The sequence below is a fragment of the Rattus rattus genome, chromosome 9, assembly GCF_011064425.1.
Source record: "Rattus rattus isolate New Zealand chromosome 9, Rrattus_CSIRO_v1, whole genome shotgun sequence".
In the NCBI taxonomy this organism is placed as follows: Eukaryota; Metazoa; Chordata; class Mammalia; order Rodentia; family Muridae; genus Rattus; species Rattus rattus.
In genome coordinates, this window is record NC_046162.1 from 82597098 (window position 1) to 82618646 (window position 21549).

At 48.2% G+C, this 21549-nt stretch overlaps 1 protein-coding gene across 1 annotated transcript; it reads right to left on the reverse strand.

Annotated features, from left to right (window-relative positions):
• Positions 1 to 344: 344 nt before the first annotated feature.
• Mrps23 (mitochondrial ribosomal protein S23) lies at positions 345 to 8546 on the reverse strand. Its single transcript, XM_032913640.1, has 5 exons — positions 7660 to 8546; positions 6812 to 6982; positions 1417 to 1494; positions 1085 to 1211; positions 345 to 668 (listed from the first exon to the last, which is right to left on the reverse strand). Exons 1-5 carry the CDS (start codon positions 7701 to 7703, stop codon positions 555 to 557), a joined length of 534 nt encoding a protein of 177 aa, XP_032769531.1. The 5' UTR covers positions 7704 to 8546; the 3' UTR covers positions 345 to 554.
• Between the last annotated feature and the right edge of the window lie 13003 nt (positions 8547 to 21549).

The window sequence follows — 21549 nt, forward strand, 5'->3', positions numbered from 1 at the left end:
CCATGAGCTCTGAGCTCATGCTAATCATCTCCAACACTCTTAGTCCAACCCGTGACATTCAAGTATTGGATTTGGTCTTTGTCCACATCAATCAGGGCCTTCGGTCTTACTGCAGTGGCTGCTGGCTGTGCCTCTGCTAGGCCTGTCAAGCTGCAGTCAACAGCTCTACAGCAAAAGTTACAAACATCACCTGCAGACACTTGGCTGAGGAACCACACCATGTGGCCAAGTAGAATTCTGAGGGATTCACACAAGAAGCACAGCGAGTTCAGTTGTGGGCGGCCCACAGCCAGCACGAGGCACCTTTAAAGGTTTCCTGGTGTTATTTACAGTTTCAGAGTAAATTTACTTTGGAAGCATTGGAGAACCCTTTATTTAACCATGTCTTGAAATAAAAGTTCACAACACTGGCGCTTTTAAGCCACAGTACTGAGACTTATAACAACCCAGGGACAGGAACTAAGAGAAGGCACACAGGCCTGACAGACAGAGGCCATCAGAGTCCAAACGTCTTAGGCCAGTGGTGGTGGGCACGCTCAGTGCACTGAGGGGCCTCAGGGGGACGAGGAGGCTGTCTCTGGCTCCTGTTTCACCTGCACACGCTGCTTCTGGCCATCTTCTTCCAGAGGGTCATTTCCTTCTGATGAAGCTTGGAGTCTCACATTGACCTGTCAGGGTTTGCAGAGAATGTGACCACAGTCATCCTGCTTACAAGACCAGAAAGAAGCATGTATCTCAGATACTGCCAGTGTACCAGTGACCAGGCACACAGATGTCTATAGAACTACATCCTCAAGAGCCTAACAGCAACCCACTTGTTCCAAGCAGTGGCCGCAGAATCCCAGTATATTCAATACAACAGAATCTGACCTGGAGTTTAAGGCATGAGCCAAGGATTGGGGAAGCAAACTACCCCTTTTATGGACAGAGAGGCAACACCAATTGAAGTGTGTGTGTGTGTGTGTGTGTGTGTGTGTGTGTGTGTGTGTGTGTGTGTGTGTGTGTGTGTGCATGTGTGCACATATGCTACTGTGGAACTACACCCCCAGCCCAACAATAACAGCTTTGACAATTAGGTACTCACAGTCTTTGCTTCTCTTACTCGTCTTAAAATGACGCCTTCTGCCAACAGAGCCTTCCCCGTTTCTACAAATAACTTCTCTTCATCTGTTTCTCCAAGACTCTGCAGCTCTGTGTACTTCTCCACAAACCTAGAATTCCAAGCAGCCCATACTAGGCCTGTGCTGGGGCTATGGCGACATCTGCTATACAGACCAAGCAGGGCCCAGAAACCTGCCTAGAGGTGCACCCCTCCTCAAGAAGCACCCCTACTGAAGGAGAACTCTACACAACTCCTCAAAACCACATCTGAACCCTCAGGGGAGCTTGATTTACTCAGGCCTGGGAAATGCTTACCGCTGACAGGTAGACTTGAAGTTTGGGTTGAACAGATCAATAGCTTTGTGACCAGATCCATAGGTTGAAAAGAATTTCCTAGAAAATGTAGAAACAATATGAATCTCCTATTATAGGCTATGGAGAGCAGAGCCGTGGAGCCGGGGAAAGTGGAATAACTGCTAGGCTTGAGAAGTTAGGGAGCCTAAGTCAAAGAACAACGCACACATCAAGCGGACAAAGGAATCTCAGGGAGGACTAATGCTCCCTCATCCTTCTGCCCTCCAACTTCCCTGTTCCCATCTCAGAGAACACTGACCAGATTCATGCATGTGTCACCACACTCAGAAATACCTCACCAGCAGATAACACTACAGATGTATCAGTGTGCGTGTGTGTGTGTGTGCGTGTGCGTGCGTGTGTGCATGTGTGTGTGTCTCACATGCTCACTGAGTGTTCAGGTGCATGTGGAGGCCATCGTAGAGCATTGAGTGTCTTCCCCTACAGCTCTCCACTTTAGAGCTGAGACCAGGTCTCTTTCTCACTCACTGTCCGGGATGCTCAGCTCTTTGGCTGGATGGCTGGCTGGTCAGCTCTCAGGACCTGCTTTCCCTCCGCCCCCAGGGCGGCCATCACAGACTCATGCAGGTATGTACAGCTTTCCATACGGACACGGGAGACTCACTCAGGTCAGCACTGCCACAGCAAGTGCTCTTAACCATTCTCAAGTCGCCAGCCACATCCTTCAACCCAAAGAAGGGGTGCCCCCTCCCTTTCCTCTAAATTGGGGAAGAATCTGCACATCGAAAAATCAATCTTTGTTGGACCTTTGCGGTGGCTTAGAGACACCAAACCTAACAGCCTGAGTTTGATTCCTAGAAGCCACATGGTGGAAGGAGACTCCTGTTAAGTCGTCCTCCGACTCCTACCTGCATGCTGTAGCGTGTACTCATACATGTACATACATGCATACTCCATTTTAATAAAATTTAATAATCCTTCATCAGTGGACCAGTGACATTTGGTACAATCAGTCACACAACTATTACAATCTGTTTATCAATGTGTAGAGGTGTGTGTTGTCACAACACGGGAGCAGAGGTCAGAGGACAATCTAGGGAGCAGAGAGATTTTCACCTTCTTCCATGTGGATTGCGGGGCTTGAACTCGGATCATCAGGCTTGGCAGCTTTGACCCGCTGAGCCATCTGGCCGGCCCTTCCAAACCACTCTGATCATCCCCATAGAGGCCCAGAACCACTAAACACTCCCGGCCCTCACTTGGGTTTTGAGAAGGAATTCTCTCACACGACTGCAGAAACTGTTTCTAGCTCTTGGCCATCAAGACTATTGCAAGTACACGTGTCCTTACGAGTGTTGTGTACAAGAAAGCCCATGGAATAAATCCGCAAAAAATCCTACTGTGAGATCAAAGTAGGTGCTTATTTATCTGAAAAACAAAACAAAACAAAAACACACACACAAAAAAAACCTTTCTAAATTGCCCAAGTGCTTCAAATTACAACTGCAACAAATTACACTCAATTAAAATTTCCAATATACAAGTGTTTATTTTCCTATTTCATGACCCTTGCTAGATTGATAAACTGAAAATTATAACTAATTATAGTATTAGCACCAACAACAACCCATCCCCCCCCCAAAAAAAGAAAAAGAAAGCCAGTAGACCTCTTTTTAAGTTTGAAAGCAAAATGGATTCTTCATCTCTAACGTGTTTGTGATCTTTGCCCACAGTCTCTGCAGTCGTTGCTTTGAACTAAAGATTCCTATGGGGAAACCCCAAGGTATAGGAGCAGAGACGGGGGCTCTGGCTGTTCATTAGGTCACAAGTACAGCCCTTAAAGAAAACACACTGGGGGCCTGAGGGAAAGACAGAGGCGTGCTTCCCTCTGCTCTCTCCCGAGGAAGGACATAGCAAGAAGCCAGCACTCTCAAGTGTGAGATATCCCAGGTTCAAAGCCAGCCTGAGCTACACAGTAAGTCCCGCCCAGGAATCACAGTGAGTCTCCAAACAAAAAAAAAAAACCACCAAAAAGGTCTGAGGCGGCACAGTGGCTGAGTGCTTGCCTGGTGTGTGGGCAAACCTGAGTTCAACTCCTGGCGCAGCAAAGCACAAAGAAGCAATGTATAAGGGACCGTGTACATGCGTCAACCCCAAGCAGAAGTGTTTGAAAAATCTTAGGGAGCAAAACATACTTGTTTTACTACCTTAGGAAAGTGCTACAGAGAGCAGAGTGTGGTAGCTCATGTCTGTAATCCCCCACCATGGAGACTAAAGTAAGAAGTTGAACAAAATTGAGATCACTTTGGCCTTCACTGGAGCAAGACCCTGTCTCAAAACACAAAACACCAAAACACTAGATCAATCTTGACTCCTCAGCCTCCCTTTTCGGTGTCTTCGGCTAGCCCAGAGGATTCGCCCAGTCAGTAAGCACTAATGTTTTCATCAACAGAGGGTTACGAACAACTCACAGGCCATGAACTGGGCTGGACACTGAGATTATGGCACTGAGTGGGACAGCACATGGTCCATGGTAGGTCTGGGTTCTGCTGGTTTTATGGTAGGGTGTCAGGGAGACAGAACTAGAGATTGAAGAACCTAAGGCCTCACACACACTGGGTAAGCACTGCACCACTGAAATACAGCCCTCGGTTGTATGAAACAGTTATGCTGTGTAACCCAGGCTGTCCTCAAACTCCAGCTGCTTCACCTGTCAGGTGCTGGGACCACATGTGTGAGCTATCATGCCCACCTAGACTGTGACAGCCGAAGTTCTCTTCACTATTTAAAAGAAAAACAGTGGACCCAGAGATGGCTCAGTGGTTAAGAGCACTGGCAATTCTTTTCCAGAGGTCCTGAGTTCAAATCCCAGCAACCACCACATAATGGCTCACAACCATCTATAATGTGATCTGATGCCCTCTTCTGGCATGCAGGTATACATACAGTGTGTGTGTGTGTGTGTGTGTGTGTGTGTGTGTGTGTGTGTGCGTGTGTGTGTGTGTGTGTGTATTAAAAAAGTCCATTTTCAGGCTGGAGAGATGGCTCAGCGGTTAAGAGCCCCGACTACTCTTCCAGAGGTCCTGAGTTCAATTCCCAGCAACCACATGATGGCTCACAACCATCTGTAAAGAGATCCGATGCCCTCTTCTGGTGTGTCTGAAGACAGCTACAGTGTACTTACATATAATAAATGAGTAAAAAAAAGACAAAGTTTTTAAAAAAAGTGTATTTTCCAACATCATTTATAGAGAGCGGAAGGCAAATTAAATAACACATATTTTTACTTGTGTCAACAACACCCAATAGTACTTTGAAAGGAACTAAAAAAAAAAAAGTGGGCCTAGGACCAGGAACATGGCTCAGTGAGTAAAAAAGTAACTGCCCCAAGCCTGATACATGAGTTCAATTCTTGGGACTCACATGCTAAAAGGAAAAAAACGTCTCCCACAAGTTGTTCTCTGATCCCACACGCATGCCCACAAACATGTGGGCAAGTGCACACATATACACGCCCAAAACAAATCAATGTGGTAAATTATAAAAAAACAAAAGGAGACAAACCAAAGAGCAGCGGGGACAACGGTAAAAAGGGAGAGGCGAAATCACATACTTGAAATCCCAGAAGTCAGGCAGAAAGACTAGAAGTTAAAGATTATCCTGGGCTAAAAATAAATAAGATATATTTACTTAAGATGAATTTACTGAAAAAGATCTTCCCCGAAACTCCAAGAGTAAAAGCAATTAGGCCTCCAAAAAGGAAAGTTGGTAGATGGGAATATATATCTATATCTATATCTATATCTATATCTATATCTATCTATCTATCTATCTATCTATCTATCTATCTATCTATATATATATATATATATATCTTAGTGCCTAAGACATGTAGGGCAGTGTTTGACAGAAAGCCCAAGAGAAAACTTGTAAAATGAAATAAACAACTTCTACACACTAAGAAAGGCATTAGGGAACGGAGGGCTGGCTCAAGAGTTAAGTGAGTTTACTGCTCTCCCAAAGGACCTATGACGGTCCCCAGAACCCAGGGCAGGAGCTTCATGACTACCTCTAACTCCAGTTTCATGGTATCTCACACCCTCCAGCAGTGAACACACACAATACACAGATAAACGTACAGGCAAAACTCTCATATGCATAAAATAGAAATAAGTCTTTATTTCAAAGAAACTGCAAGACCTCTGGCCTCCAGAGGGAGCCAGCACTCACATGCACCAACAGACAAGTTATTAAAAATCTTAAAAATAGCAAATGCTTTTAAGCCTTACTTCCTTCACCTCCACAACTCTGATATGCTAGTATTTTGGCTCACAATGTTAAACAAGACTATGGGGACAGGCTGGAGAGAGGACTCAGTGGTTAAGGGCACTTCCGGAGGTCCTGAGTTCAAATCCCAGCAACCACACGGTGGCTCCCAACCATCTGTAATGAGATCTGATGTTCTCTTCTGGTGTGTCTGAAGACAGCTACAGTGTACTTGTATATGTGGGGACAATGTTTTCAAAGTGACAGCTAAGTCCCAGGAGCTGCCTCAAACTACTACCACAGAAGAGGGTGGTGGGTACTCCGCTTTCTTCCTTATGCTATCCCTTTGTTTCTCAATTTTCTACAATAAGTGTGTATTAAATATGGTATGCATGGTGATACAAGCCTATAACACTGGGACTCCAGAGGCAGAGGCAGGAAGATCAAGACCTTTTCTCAAGAGGAAAAAAGGAAGAAATAGATGCTAAAGAAATAAAGTACGCAGGCATTTTCCTTCAAATTTCTAGTCATGATTATTGTAAGTGCTCTGAACTTCTAAGCATCCTTTCCAGAGCGGTTTCAATGATTGTTAGACATTAAATCCACAGACCACATTCCTCCTATTTCCACTTCCAAAGCTGCTAATGTGATAGCACCGCCTTAAGTGTGGGGCCAGATGTGACTTCTCAGATCTGCCGCCCTCTGGGGTAGCCATAGGTGGTTAACCTCCTTGAACCTGATAGTTCTCTTGAATAAAACAGAAGCAATGATATGTGCCATCGAAGACAGGGTTAGAGTAATAAAGTCTATGAGCTGATGTTTGTCAAGGGCTGACCAAGTACCTCATATAAAACAGACACTTTATCTGCAATATTGTCAGTTTGGGGTCTCCAGACTCCACTTCTTAGAACTTCTGTTACCTCTCACCACAGGACAGGAGGGTGTGAGGGTGTGTGTGTGTGTGTGTGTGTGTGTGTGTGTGTGTGTGTTTGTGATGTCATGATTTTACTCGCAATATAAGACCAACTCCACAGAGAAAGCCCCTGATTCAGCTTATGAGCAGATTTCTACACAAGCCTTCCTTTCTGAAGGTCTGTTGTGTCCTGCTCACTACAGAGGAGACACTTACGCTCGAATCTGATCCTCTCGGTAAAAGATGTCCTGGATGTCAGCTTTGGCTTTGCCATATCGCAAACGAGGCCTTCGGAAGACAGGTTCTTTCAGAGGTGGAAAGGCCTTGTATATGTCATACCACAGTGGCTTCTCCTTCAACACCCCAGCCCGCATCAGATCCCTGGTCCTTAGAGAGGGAATAGAACCAAGGTCAGCTGGTTAGCAGATTGGTAGAGGTGAGTCAAAAGGAACCTCCCACCTAGAGGAGGCATGGCCAAAACCCACAGCAACCTAGCAAGACCACAGTGTTAAGTCCTGTTGGTTAGCTCTCATGTAACCTAGGCTAGCCTTAATCTCAGAATGTAGCTGAGGATGACCTTGAATTTAGTGCCGCCCTGCACTTCCACAGTGCTAGGATTACAGCGTGTCCACGCAGGCTTTTTGTTTTGACAAAAGTCTGCCAGTAGCCTCACTGGCCTGAACTTCGTTACGATGCCAGGTTGGCCCTGGTCTTGTGGCTATCCTTTTGCCTCGCCTCCTAAAAGGCCGAGATTACACGACACTCAGCTTTAAGCCACTCGATCTTCTTGCTCGGGTCTCAACCCCCAGCCCACCCACCGTTCCATAGTGGAGAAGCAAAGTCTGCCCAGTCAGGCCCTTCAGCCTTTTTATTGTATAGGGTCTCCACCGAAATGGGTGGCGAACACAATCTGACAGAATAGAAATCCAAGGGAACGTAGACACACAGATTCCGTGCCAAGGGCATCACCCGGCTCGGACATCCGCAACCGCATCCTCTCAGGCTACGCCAGGAGCGTCATGACCCGCTGGGAAGCCTGCCTTAGCCCAATTCATAGCACGCACCGGGAGAACACGCTCCCCACGGTCTCCAGCCGGCTCCCCGCCATGGCCACTTAGACTAGAAAGTCGCTGGCTGTTGCCGGAAGCGGAAGTAGCAGCAAGCTAGTGAAGGGGAAAGCAGCTGCTGGCCGAGCCAAGGATTAAAATCCCTCTTTAACGTCATCCGGAGGGCAGAATCAGGCAGAAGCAAACGATGGGCTGAGCGGGAGCGCTCTGGTATTCCGTGCGGGAGGCTCAGACACGAACAATCGATTCCCGAGCCGAAAGAGCGGGAGTGCTCCAAAGATGCGCAAGAGTAGTAAACGAACGACCGGTCCAGGGGAAAGGTTGAGTGTGGCGCCTGCTTTCTTCTTTCTTCTCAAAGCTTCCTGATCTCCAGCAGGTCTGGCAGGGAGAAGGGAATACACTGTGGGTATCGCAGGGATGAGGCACATCCTTACAGTCAGGAGCAGCCAGCCAATCAGACATTTGAGAGCCACCAGCCTCGACTGGACCTAATTTTAGCCATTCACACTACTCAAAAAGCAGCTGAGACCCAAAGAGAGGCAAAGTAACTTTTTCAAGTGACATGAACCTCCAGGCCTCCTCCCTCGGCCTTGCACCTTAAGTGAGGATCGCTGGAGCAGTCTGTTTTCACACTCAGTGGAAAGCTGCCTGCAAGTCGCGGTCCCTCCGCTGGAGGCGTCTCTCACCCGCCTGCTAGAGCTGGAGTTTTAAGAAGCGAAAGCATTCAGAACTAACGCATTCGGAGAAAGAAACTAAAAATCTGAGGGTACGTAGTCTGTCACTGTACAACTGTTCAAAGTATGGGTTTGGAGGATATCCGTCCCTCCAAGGGAGAAGCACCCTGTAGAAATTTCATCAGGGTATTTGTGCAAGGATCATCATTCTTGAATGTAGTGACAAGATTTTAAAAAAACAACATCAAACATCAGGCTGGAGAGAAAGCTCAACGGTTAAGAGCACTGACTGTCTTCTAGAGGACCCAGATTCGAGTTCTAGCAACCACAGGATAACTCAAAAGCAACCACCTTTCACTCCAGACCCGGGGGATTTGATATCTTCTGAACTCTGCAGGCGCCAGGCATGTACATGGTGTACAGACTTATATGCACACAAAATACTGATACATATAAAATTAATTAAAATTCAATACATGATCGGGCGGGGATGGCTCATACCTTTAGTCCCATATCTCAGGAGGCAGAGGCAGGCGTTCTCTGAATTTGAGGCTAGTCAGGTGTTCAGATGGAGTTGCAGGACAGCCAGGACTACACAGAAAAATGCTGTCAAGGGAAAAACAGAACAGCAAAACATTTTCATCAAATGAAAAGTAGTACAGGACTTGGTAGCACACACCTTTAATCCCAGCACGAGAGATACAGAGGCAGGCAGATATCCAGCATCTGTAAGTTAGAGGACAGCCGGAGCTACATGTTAAGTTCCAGAAAAGCCAAGGCTGTGTAGAGAGAGGCCCTATCTCAAAATAAACCAGATGTTGAAAATTTGGATTCGTGCATTCTATAAAACCCTATGCACCTAGTAAATTAACAAACTAGGACCCTCTGTATTTACATACCTAGATTATGCCCATGGCTTATGGTTAAATGAAACACTGCAGAAATCCGTGGGTGGGACCCCGATCTATAAGAGGGAAAAGGAAAACATTCATAGGTGGCAGCGTTTGTAGGAGGATAAAATCCAGCACTGTGAATTCAGTTATCCCCGGGACAAAAATGCAAGGGTGAATTCAGAGGTGTGCTTTCTTTTTTCTTCTTTCCTCTTTATTCCAGTCTCAGAGTTTGCCCTGTAGAGCGTCTGTATTCATATGTAAACTCTATGCCCCAATGGATGTTTTGAATCACACAAGAGGTCTCCAAGGAGCCCATTATCTTTCTTTGTCCTTAGGAAAGAGCATGAAGTCATGTCAAAACCCTCCCACTCTAGGGAGGCGGCGAAAGTTTTCAGAGCAATTGCCACTTTCGTTATCTCACAGATAACTCTTCCCACCCACAGGGTGGCTATTATCACCTTCATTATGGATGAGAAAGCAAAGCCTGGGGAACCTAAGTACCTCTGTCTGATATGCAACTGATTGCAGCCTGGGCTTTCCTGTATCCCGCAGTGCTACCTTAACTAGCCCGGATTAGAAGACTGGGGAGATGAAAGGCCTTAGCAAAACTGGCCCCATAAGCAGGAGATGCAATGGCCCCAGGCCTGGCCTGAGAGATGGGCATCTCTGCTACCTCAAGACCGAGTCTGGAGAGGTGGCAAAGCAGTTAAGTGCTTATATTGCTCTTTCACAGAACCTGAGTTCAGTTCCTAGCATGACAAGAACCTGTAACTCCAACTCCAGGGAGATCTAATGCCTCTGGAGTTAATGGGGACCAGTGGTACTTGTATTACATACATGGGGGGGTGGGACGTAAAAGAAAATAATCACCAAGGCGGTGGTGGTGCACATCTTTAATCCCAGCATTTGGGAGGCAGAGGCAGGTGGATCCCGAATTTGAGGCCAGCCTGGTCTACAGAACGAATTCCCCATAGCCAGAGATACACAGAGAAATCCTGTCTGGTGTGTGTGTGTGTGTGTGTGTGTGTGTGTGTGTGTGTGTGTGTGTGTGTGTGTGTGTGTGTGTGTAAGGAAAAAAAAACAGATGCATGAATTCAAGTCCACTACCTAGACACCAGAACCATATTTGTAATCTAAAAACGAAGAAAGAAAAGAGACTCTGACCCTGGGTCCACTGTGAAGGCTCAAGGTTCTAGTCCCTGAGATCTAGGGTAGTCAGCTCTGGGGAGTAAACATGATCTTAGCTAAATATAACCTTCCCAGCCCTCAACAACTTTCTAATTCTGTCTGTCTCAAAGCGATCTGCCAGCCTTGCCCAGAGTCACACTTCCCTTCTCCCTGCAAGGCCTGCCCCTGTAAACTAACACAGCCTTTGATGGGAAAGAATTAGAAAGGTTTATTCCAAGTTCATGGAAGAAAGTCAAAGATGAAGCTTCTCAATTCAGAAGAAATTACAAGAGTGTGTGTGTGGTGGTGGGGCTCTCTAAATTATCTTGGAGCAGTCGGTCCATCTTGAGCTTTTGAAATTTACTTGCCTTGTTTTTTTTTTTAAGAATTATTTATTAATTGATTTAGTTTTTTTTTTTTTTTTTCGAGCTGGGGATCGAACCCAGGGCCTTGCTTGCCCAGGCAAGTGCTCTACCGCTGAGCTAAATCCCCAACCCCTAATTGATTTATTTTATATATGTGAGTACACTGTCACTGTCTTCATGACACCAGAAGAAGGCATCAGATCTCATTGCAGATGGTTGTGAGCCACCATGTGGTTGCTGGGATTTGAACTCAGGACCTCTGGAAGAACAGTCAGTGCTCTTAACACTGAGCCAACTCTCCAGCCCCCCCCCCCTTTTTTTAAAAAAAGAATTATTTATTAATTGATTTATTTTATATATGTGAGTACACTGTCGCTGTCTTCATGACACCAGAAGAAGGCATCAGATCTACTTGCCATGTTTAATCCTTTCTGTAACAGAAAGAAAAGAATTTTGGTGGGCAGAGAGGAAGACTCAGGAAATGTGGGGACTTGGCTGATCAAAAGTCCACACCCAAGACGTGCTCACTCATAACCCAAGACAAAGTTGTTGGGTAGCTGCGAACAGAAAGAACAGAGAGTTGAAGCTCTCTGTCTTCTAGATTAGGCTGAAAAGGGATGGGCTAGGGTACACAGTAAGTGCTGGCCAGCCACTGTCCCATGGTGGTTATAGTGTCACTGTCGTGAAGTCATCTGGGAGTGTAGCTGATGGCACAGGTGGCCTTTTGGGAGAGGGGGAGTGAACCTAGCACATCACTTGCAAGTACTCTGCTGCTAAGTCCTACCTACCCCTGCCCTCTTCTCACGTTTTACTTAGACAAGAGCTCACTAAGTTACCTAGGCTGGCCTTGAATTTGTAATCCTTCTAGCTTAGCCTCTAGAGTGGCTTGGATTACAGTCCTATACAGGACCTGCAATTGTTTTGTTCCACCCCCTCCAACCCCGAAAGGTTATCTGTTTTTTCCACTTAGCACTTAGACGCAAGCTCTCGCCTGACTCTACAAGAGCAGTGTGTGTTCTAATGAACCATCTCTTCAGCCCCGTGCTTGTTTCTGTTATTCTGCTGCTGTTCTGCTTATAGACGGTCTCACTAAGTAGCCTGGCTGACCTGGAACTACAGAAATCTACCTGCACCTGCTCCCCAAGTGCTGGTGGCATTAAAGGCATGCGCCACCGTGCCGATGGCCGTGGTGGTTTATTGAGATGGGCTGAGTCTAGACATGCAATTCAGTTGGTAGAGGGCTTGTGTAGTTTGTACAAAGCACAGCATCAAATAGAGCAGGACATGATGGTGTGTAACAGTCATCCCAGGGCTCCAGAGGTAGACGCAAAAAAATCAGAGGCTGAAGGTCATCCTCAGCCACAAAGCAGTTTTGAGGCCAAGGTAGGCTATTCAAGTCCCTGTCTTGGGGATGGGAGAGGACAATCTCACTACACAGCCTTATATACAGAGTGGCTTTAAACTCACTCTGTAGCTCAGGCTGCCCCCAAACGTTCTGGAATTCTCTGAGCTCTGACTCCATTCACAGTGGTATTATCGGCACACACCATCATGTTGGTTGGGGCTGGGTATTTCTGTAGTGCGATTCCGTACCTTGTAGATGTTGGCCATCCTCTCTTCGTCTTTTCATAGTCTTTTCTCTGTGAGCAAAGATATGTGCGTTTTAAACTCGTATGAGGACACCAGTCATATTGGATTTAGGTCCGTGATTATTTACTCAGCTCAACTGCTGCTGTAAAGACTATGTCCGAATGCGGTCATAGTCTTAGGGTTAGAACGTCACTGTATGAACTGAAGGAGAGGCAGTTCAGCCCGTAGCATTGGTTAGTACGAGCTGAACACTCCGGTTTGTCAGCTGATCTATAGCCACCCTCGGCCACCCTTCACCTCGCCCTACACTGCAGGAGCCTGGCTTCCTTCCATATGTGGGCTGCACCCACCAGACCCCTCGCTCTCTGCTTCCAGCTAGATTCTGGTTGAAGGTCCTGGCGGGGAGCAGAAGGAGGAGCGTGGAGGTGAGCTTTGTCCCATCTCCTACTCCATCCCTGCACACTCTGAGAACGTAAGGTCCCATAGCCTACCGTGAGCCACTCTGCAGAGCCATCCCTCAGACTTGGCTCAGTTCATTGAACTGTGCTGCTCTTGGCATCCGGTCTACATACCCATCCCACATGGCTTCCCTATATTCTGCCAACATCTTTGTAAATAGCACCCCCGCTTAAGTAGTGCATGGGAAGTTGTCAGACAAAGAAGACACAGAAAATGCCAGCCTCTTGTCGAAATCATGAGAGCGCCTAACCTCTAACCTCGTGGGCTAGAGAGCTGGGTTCACTGGGTAATCAGGTGACTGCTTCATTTAAATATTAAAACATTATGAGAGGTGTACAGGACATATGAGAGGTGACAGAAGGCGACCCATGGGCATTGGTTCTCTCCTTTCTCTGGGTAGAGGCCAAGGACTGAATTCAGGTGCCCCAGGTTGGTATCAAGTGCCCTCACCTGCTGAGTCATCTCCTTGCCCCCAGCAATTGCTTTAAATGGGAGGAAAGAAATACTATGTATTCATACACAGCATAAGAGTTATAGGGTTGTACAACCTGGACTACATAATGTGTTCCAGGCCAGCTTGGACTGCAGAGAGAGACCCTGTCTTAACACACACATGCACGCGCACGCACTCGCACGCACGCACTCGCACACGCGCACACGCGCACACACTCTCTCTCTCTCTCACTCACACACATACACACACACACTCTCACACTCACACTCACACACTCTCACACACACACACTCTCTCACTCACACACATACACACACTCACACACACACTCACTCACACACACTCACTCACTCACACTCCTCTACTGTATGGGTCTAAGGTGAGGAGGGCACAAGGCAGGGAAAGGAGGGTGTGGTCCTTTTGCTCTTCTGCAGGCCGTTGGTCTCTGCTTTCCTTTCTAGCTAAGCATGCCCTGTAGGATGCCCATGTCTGCAGCCCCCACCATAACCAGCCACATGGGGTTAGTGCCCCAACTTCCCTCTCAATTCTGCCTGTTTACTTGTCTGAGTCTATCTCCTTGGACCTCTTTTAGGGCAGGAACTGGGCCTGTCTCTGCCCACACCCAGCCTGGAGCAGAGATCACCACTGGTTCTTAGTGAGTTTTCCAGAGAACAGCACAAATAAATAAAGCCAAGTTAGGACAAATGAGGCTGTAGTAACCACAGGCCACTTATGCCTGCCTGCCTGCCTGCCTGCCTGCCTGCCTGTCTGCCTGTCTGTCTGTCTGTCTGCCTGTCTGCCTGCCTGCCTGTCTGCCTGTCTGCCTGTCTGTCTGCCTGCCTGCCTGTCCCTGTGCCTCTGCCTGCCTGCCTGCCTGCCTGCCTGCCTGCCTGCCTGTGTCTGTCTGTCTGCCTGCCTGCCTGCCTGTCTGCCTGTCTGCCTGTCTGTCTGCCTGCACACATCTGGCATGGCCACCTGAGCCCTTTGAGGCCTTGCCAAGACACACTGTCTGTGTGGAGATATTTTCCTACCCCACCATGCATTGAGTGTCCCCGGTCACTTTTACCTATGGCTGTCCACTGCCTCAGCAATTAATAAATACTTATAATCATCCTCTGAGGCTTCTGCTGTTTCTGTAAAATAGAGATAGCCACAGCACCTAACGGAAAGCCTGCTTTCTGCGAGTGTTGGCACCTGCTTGGAATCTCAGCACTCGGGAGGCGGAGGCAGGAGGACCTCAAGTTCAGAATAGTCTGGGCTACATAGGGAGATTCTGTCTCAGGGGCAGGGGTCGAAAGAACCTTGTTGTGAAGAAACAGTCAGTTTCTTCTGCGAAGCCCTTGTACAGTGACCATAACTGATGATGATTTCTGAGGACTCCACACCTAGGAGCAGAGCGTTCCACCGTGAAATTGCATCTACCGGTTCACAGTCACCCTCCGCTAACGGAGGCCTGCCCTGAAGAAGACTCCAGCAGACAGACAGAGCAACGCTTTGTGCCCATAACTGCCCTGGAGGTCTGTGTGACTCTCTCCTCTCCACAGCCCAGGAGAGAGAAGTGAGCTGAGCCTGAGCGACATTCCATAGGTGTTTATGCTAATTTGTCACTCTGCGGGTTTTCATGGCCCAGCAGTTTAGGGCCTGTGAATCTGGGGGAAAACTCCTAGGGAATTTGAGAAGGCAGATTCTGTTTAGGTGGGTCTGGATTGGGAGCTTGAACTGCATTTCTAACAAGCTTCTGGGTTGATGACAGCCACTCTGCTAGTCTGCAAATAGGACAATCAGCTTTCTCAAGTTTATATTGAAAGTTTGAATGGATTTTCTTGGTTCTAGCGTTGAGAGTTCTGCATCTAGGCCACACTTTGAATGACAAGGTCACAGCAAGGCAGGCTCATGCTATAGTCCCTTGAATAATCCTCTTGACATGTTCCCCCTCCCCGCCCCCTTTAATTAATGATCCTGAGGGTTAGCACACTCTTTAATCCCAGCACTTGGGAGGCAGAAGCAGGCAGATCTCTGAGTCTGGGGCCAGCCTGGTCTACACAGTAAGATCCTCTCTGAAACAAAATAAAACAACAACAACAACACATCTAGAATTGACAACTGTAGGTTGACTGGGTTCCGCTCCCCGACACCCTCCCTCAGGTAGAGTAGGGCTTGCCTTATGAGTCCTGAAGCTTATACCACTTCAGTGATATTTTACATTTAAAGACAGCTTTGTTTTGCAATTTTCACCAAATGTGGCTATATGAACGAACCTCGATCTGTATGGCCTCTTGCCAAAAAATGTTCCTCCTTTCTGTGGTCAGTGACATCCGCTTCTGCAAAGTGACCGCCTGGTGGCAGTAGGGTTACACAGGCCCTTTTCATCCACCACCACCACCCGCCTCACCAGAGCTTTCTCCTAACTGGCCCAGATCACTAGTCCAACAAATGAATTTATGCTGTGATAATGGGCATAAGGAAGTCCGCGGGCTTCTCTCTCAATAGCAGGCCTGCGGCTTGCCAGGCATGCTTAAGAGATTGCTTTGAAACCCAGATAAAGAATGCTAACGGGGAGTTCCGGCTACTCTGTTGGGTCACAGCTATTCTGGGAAGTGGTTTTGTCACCTGTCCTCCTCTTGTCCCCCAGCAGGTAGCTTAGCACTTAGGTATGAACTCTGGAATTCTCTTGCTTGGGTTCAAATCCAGGGATGCTTACTAAGGATGGAGATCATATAAGAGGCCCAACTTCATCTCTGTACCCCCCTACACCTCCATTTCCTGGTGCGTAAAAATGGGGGTAATACTGATTTCATATTCTCATTGCGGGGTTAGATACAATGAAACACACGAAGCACCCCAGGAGAGTGGCTGGGAGACAGTGAACCCCCAGTAATTGCTATCATCCTTGTACCTCACGCCTTACCTCTTCAGGACAAATTCTCTGATCATTATCCCCCACTTCCAAGCAGGTGCTTCAAGACAACTAGGGGACAGAAGTTGAGACTCCAACATATGCACACCAGTTCTTCTGTACACACTGAGTATCAGCTCCCATGATTTCCTTGCAAGTTTAAGCCATTAGGAGCGCCAAAATGTATGGAGGGCCAGGGGTACTGGCAGGCTCGGAATCCAACAGAACTTTTACAGAAGACTTTTATCACTTTATGACATTCAGGAGCATGTGTGACCACTAGGAGCTTTACGTGTGCAGATGAACATGAGTTTCAAGGGCTGAGGGCTGTGGTCAGGTAGAGGCTGTCTCCACTTCCGGGGTCCGGTCTTCACACCCTTTAACCTGGTAATGTCTCTCCCCATGCCCCTCACCCTGTGCTGTACTTACAATCCCCTTCAGTCTCTGTTATACTAATGGGCAAAATGGCACATGGCTCTCAGAACTTTGCCATCTATTAGAACCACCTGAGACTTTACAATCCAATTCTCAGGCTGAATTGCAAACCCAGTACAATAGGGTCTCCAGGACACATGCATTCTAAAGTGTGAACCTCGGACCTATGAACTTTTAAAGCTATAGTGTTCATAAGACACTTGAATTAAAACATGTTATATAATTCTGGGGCTTTGGGAACTTAATTAATTTATTCTATGTAAGTACACTGTAGCTGTCTTCAGACACACCAGAAGAGGGCATCAGGTCCCATTACAGATGGTTGTGAGCCACCATGTGGTTGCTGGGATTTGAACTCAGGACCTCTGGAAGAGCAGTCAGTGCTCTTAACCACTGAGCCATTTCTCCAGCCTGCTGGGGTTTTTTTTGTTTGTTTGTTTTTGTTTTTCCTTTTCTTTTTTTCAGAGCTGGGGACCGAACCCAGGGCCTTGCGCTTGCTAGGCAAGTGCTCTACCACTGAGCTAAATCCCCAACCCCTTGTTTTTTTTTTTTTTAATTTATGTTTATTACAATTGTGTGTGCCCTCCTGCATGCACATGCCAAGGTGTGTATGCGGAGGTCAGAGAACTTTCAAGTGGTTCTCTGCTTCCACACTGAGATCTTGGATCAAGCTCAGGTTGCCAGGCTGACGCCAGCGCCTTTTCCTACAAAGTCATCTTGCTGGCTGGCCCTGAACTTGTTTTCAGACTTGAGTATGGAGTAGAATCACCCTCCGGTTGTAACTTGGATAGATTTTTGTATTTATTTACTTTTTTCAAAACGGGGTTCTTCTGTGTAGCTGTGCCCATTCTGGAACTCGCTCTGTAAACCAGGCTGGCCTCGAACTCGTAGAGATCCACCTGCCTCTGCCTCCAGAGTGATGGAATTAAAGGTGTGCACCACCACTTCCTGGCTGGTAGATAAGTAATGTGTAAGCATTTCTAGCAGGTACCCAGGAGAGCATAGAGCATACTCTGAGGAGAAGCGGAGGAGAAGAGGTAAGGGGCTTTCGGATGAGGCAGCCTGGAGGCCCTTTTCTAGCCTAATTCGGCTCTCATTCCGTGATCTTGATAGGTCACTTAAAGTCATGTCATTTCCTTGTCTGTAAAGTGGTTATTGGGCAAGATCAACTCGGCTCTTGAAACGAGACAGATATCCCAGAGTCCTGGATCTAACTTCATTCCAAACCTGAGCCTCCTTGGACACTTTAAAAACAAACCCCATAGTTGTTGATTTAATTGGTCTGGAGTACTGAGTATACGAATTTTGAAAAAGCATTTGGGGACTAGTACCTGACACCATGGAACATTTATTATTTTAATTTTTTAGTGAGAGAGAGAGAGAGAGAGAGAGAGAGAGAGAGAGAGAGAGTGTGTGTGTGTGTGTGTGTGTGTGTGTGTGTGTGTGTCAGAAGTGAGCATCAGATCCACTGGAGCTAGAGTCACTGGCAATAGAGAGTTGCCTGATGTAGCTGCTGGGAATTGAACTTGGTTCCTCTACAGGAGCAGTATGCGCTCTTAACCACTCAGCCAGCTCTCCAGAACCAGAAACGCAAGCATTTCTACAAGCTCACAGAGAGCTCTCCAGCGTCCCTTTGGTACTGCATAGCTCTAGGATAGTTTGCCTAGCATGGCATGCCGCCTGACTGAGGAATGCCGCCATACCAGCCTACCTGTGTCTGTTAGGGTTAAGGTAGGACCCTAAGGGAAGGGCGAGGGGGACAGTTGTTTATATCCTGGCTTGAAATCCTTTCCTTGAGGGAAAGAGCCTTGTCAAAATGACTCTGAGTCCAGAACAAGAAACGTGTGCTGTTAAAAAGCCACAAGGCCTTTGGCGCCACACAAGGAAGAATTTTAACCTTGAGAATTGCCCGTTTCCTCTTTCAGTAGCCCGCATCCTGTCCCCTGCCCATGTAAAGGTGAAAGGGAGTCCAGCTCAGTTGGGAACTGAGGAAGTTAAGATACCGTTGTGCTCCCTTTCAAGTAAGTGTAAGGAGCACAGATCTGTGATGCACATCTAGGAGTCTCCTATCGGCCTGAAGTCAGCATTAATCCCTTCTTTTTTGTTTAAAGCAGGGAGGCGCGGTATGCCGCTTTCGCAATAGGCTGGGTTTCTCCACCCTATTTTCTCGCCTACTGGCAAGCGTTTTTGTTTTTGTTTTGTTTTGTTTTTGCGCGGCAAAGAGGAAGGAGGCTCGCTAGACAAAGCAGCAGATCTCACAGGCAGCAGGTGTCACCGCCTGTGGCGGTGTGTGTAGGGCGCGGAGTCCTTTTGACTTTAGAAACAACCCTGAGGGTTAACCGAGCTCGGGGAGAAGGGGATGGGAAAAGCGAGGCAGGTGACCCAAGGATTCCGCACGACTCCAAAAACCAAACCCTCTCCCCTGCGGAGGAGAAAGGAGGGAGGGTCCAGCCCACGCCGCCGGCCACATCAGAGCACCAAGAGAACACCAAGTCTTTATTACCGGAATTCCTATGAAACAGCTCCAAGGGGGGGAAAAAAAAAAACCACACACTGGAGGGGAAAAAATAACAAAGTGACACACACAAACCTAGGCCTTCCCCGAGTGCTTCCGGCCTTGAAGCAGGGAGGTCCCAGACACGTCTGGAACTCAGTTTAGCCTCCTGGGGCTCCTGGAGGTGGGGAGCTTTCTCTCCAGGGGGTCACGGGCCTGGCTCGGAGTCAACGTGATCCCCACCCCAACCCCCACCCGGACTGACTGTGCACGCTTCCAAACTTGGTCACTTTCAGCGTGTACCGCTCTTCCGAGCCCGGGGAAGCTCGACTGACCCGCAGGAGTTGAGGCGATTCCCATTTTCTGCCAGTCCGTAGCAGCTCCCACCACCCAAGCATCGGATCCCATTCTCAGCCAGGACCCCACACCTGTCCAGACTTCCCAGATCTCTCTAAATGCTGAGCGCGTTCCCAGGGCAGGGGATGAGTGGGACACAGATGTGGTCTCTGTCCCGTGGCAGTGGTTGGTGCCGGTTCCTTAAATCCCCTCTGGTTCTCCACCTGAGATACCTGGTAAGTTCTTGTTCTAGGTGCTTGCCGCCCATTCCCCTGCCCCAGGCTTCAGCCTGCATCTTCTCATTTGGTCACCCCCACTCTGAAGCTCCAGCACCTCCCCATCTTACAAAACAGCAGGACTGGCCCAGACCCTGAGGTACTCCACTGTGATGTAAATTTAGAACCAGCTTCTGGGTTCGGCCAAACTAAAGACTCTGCCTAAACAGAATCCTCCAGCTCCGGGGGTCACCCTCCCCATCCCTGCTGGGTCAAGTGGAGGCTGCTGGAGGTGACAGCCAGCCCTTAATAGAAGCAGCCCTATAAACTGGACCGGACGAGACCTAAGTGTCCAGAGTTCCGTGCAGGTTGGAGCCAAGAGTCAGCAGTCCCTGGCAAGGCTGAGGGGCAGGAGACCTTTGGGGGGAAAGGCCACAGGGGGTTGGGAGGGGGTGTAGATCAGACCCACTATGGAGGTCAGATAGGAAAGGAACAGAACCTCTTCAGGCCCAAAGAGCCTCCATGGGATCTTTCTTCTTTTTTCTCTTTCTTTCTTTCTCTTTTTTCTTTTCTTTTCTTTTTTTTTTTTTTTTTTGGGGGGGGGGAAGGGGGGTGGTTCCTGCATTTCTGCTCATCCCCTATAGAGGAGCCAGCCTACAAATGGGGCCGTGGCTGGCTGGCTGCTGTCTCGAAGGCTCCAGGCCCCTCCTCCAATCACGAGCAGCTTCCGAAAATTCTAAGTCCTGTGGAAAGCGGCAGTGGCTAGGCTGGACTGTGGCTGAAGAAGCCTGAGCCTTGGTGTGCAAGCACCATCCGTCTAGGCTGCAGCTGGAGGGCACCGGTGCTGCTCCCTGGTTGCCTCCACCCAGTCAGAGCATCTCTGGCGAGGTGAAGCTGCGGGCACCTGGGAAGTAAGAATGGGACGTTTCCATCAAAGGAGCTCCTTGGTCTTTTCCCCACCACTGGTTCCTGGAGAATATGAGGCACCATATTCTGGAACTCTGCTTTGGGTCACACCCACTGCTCAGGTGCAGGGGCTTAGCACCTAGACATGGAGTGGGAGACGGTAGTGGAAAGGAAGCTTTTGTGTGGAGAGGCCTCGCAGGTCGGAGACTGCCCCACTCATCTGTGTCCTGTTAGCTTTAAGGAGCTACACCGAGTCAGAGGACTTGAAGGGTCAGAGAAGTAATCCCCAGCTAGAATCCCACGAGCCTCAGACACCAGACTGGGTTCATATGACTTTTGCTCAGAAGCCTCATGGAAAAAAACCTACAGAAGTGGTGTTTAGTGGCACGCACCTCTAATCCCATCACTCAGGAGGCAGAGGCAGAGGCAGAGGCAGAGGCAGAAGCAGGTTGATCTCTTTGGGTTCAAGGCCAGCCTGATCTACAGAGCTAGCTCCAGGACAGCCAGAGCCATACAAAGAAACACTGTCTCTAAAAATAGCAAAACAGTGAGGAGAGGCGTTGGTAAAAAAGATTAACAGGTAGGGCAATGGAGACAAGAGTGACAGATAGTCTGTCAAGATGGATGAGAAAAGCTAGAAGGGAAAGAAAACAGGGAGGAGAGACTGGCTTGCAATAAACTGACAAGACAGACAGACATACTAAAAAGACTAGAGGGTGCAGCAGGGACCCAGTGGATCTGGAAGAGCAGCTCTCGTGGAAGAGGGCAGTTGGGCCCGTTGAGAGAGAAGGGAGAAGACTGAAGAGAGTCAAAGGCAGGGCAAAGAATAGGCATTGAAGGAGAGGGAGGAGAGACAGGCTCCCAGGAGGCAGAAGAAAAACCAGGGATCCTGAGGTGCTAGGCAGACCGGGCCTTGAATGTGGAAGGGATCATCAGAGTGCACACCGGGCCCTGGAGCTAGCAGGTGACCTCCTTGATTCAGTCCCTTTCTGAGCCTGTCAGT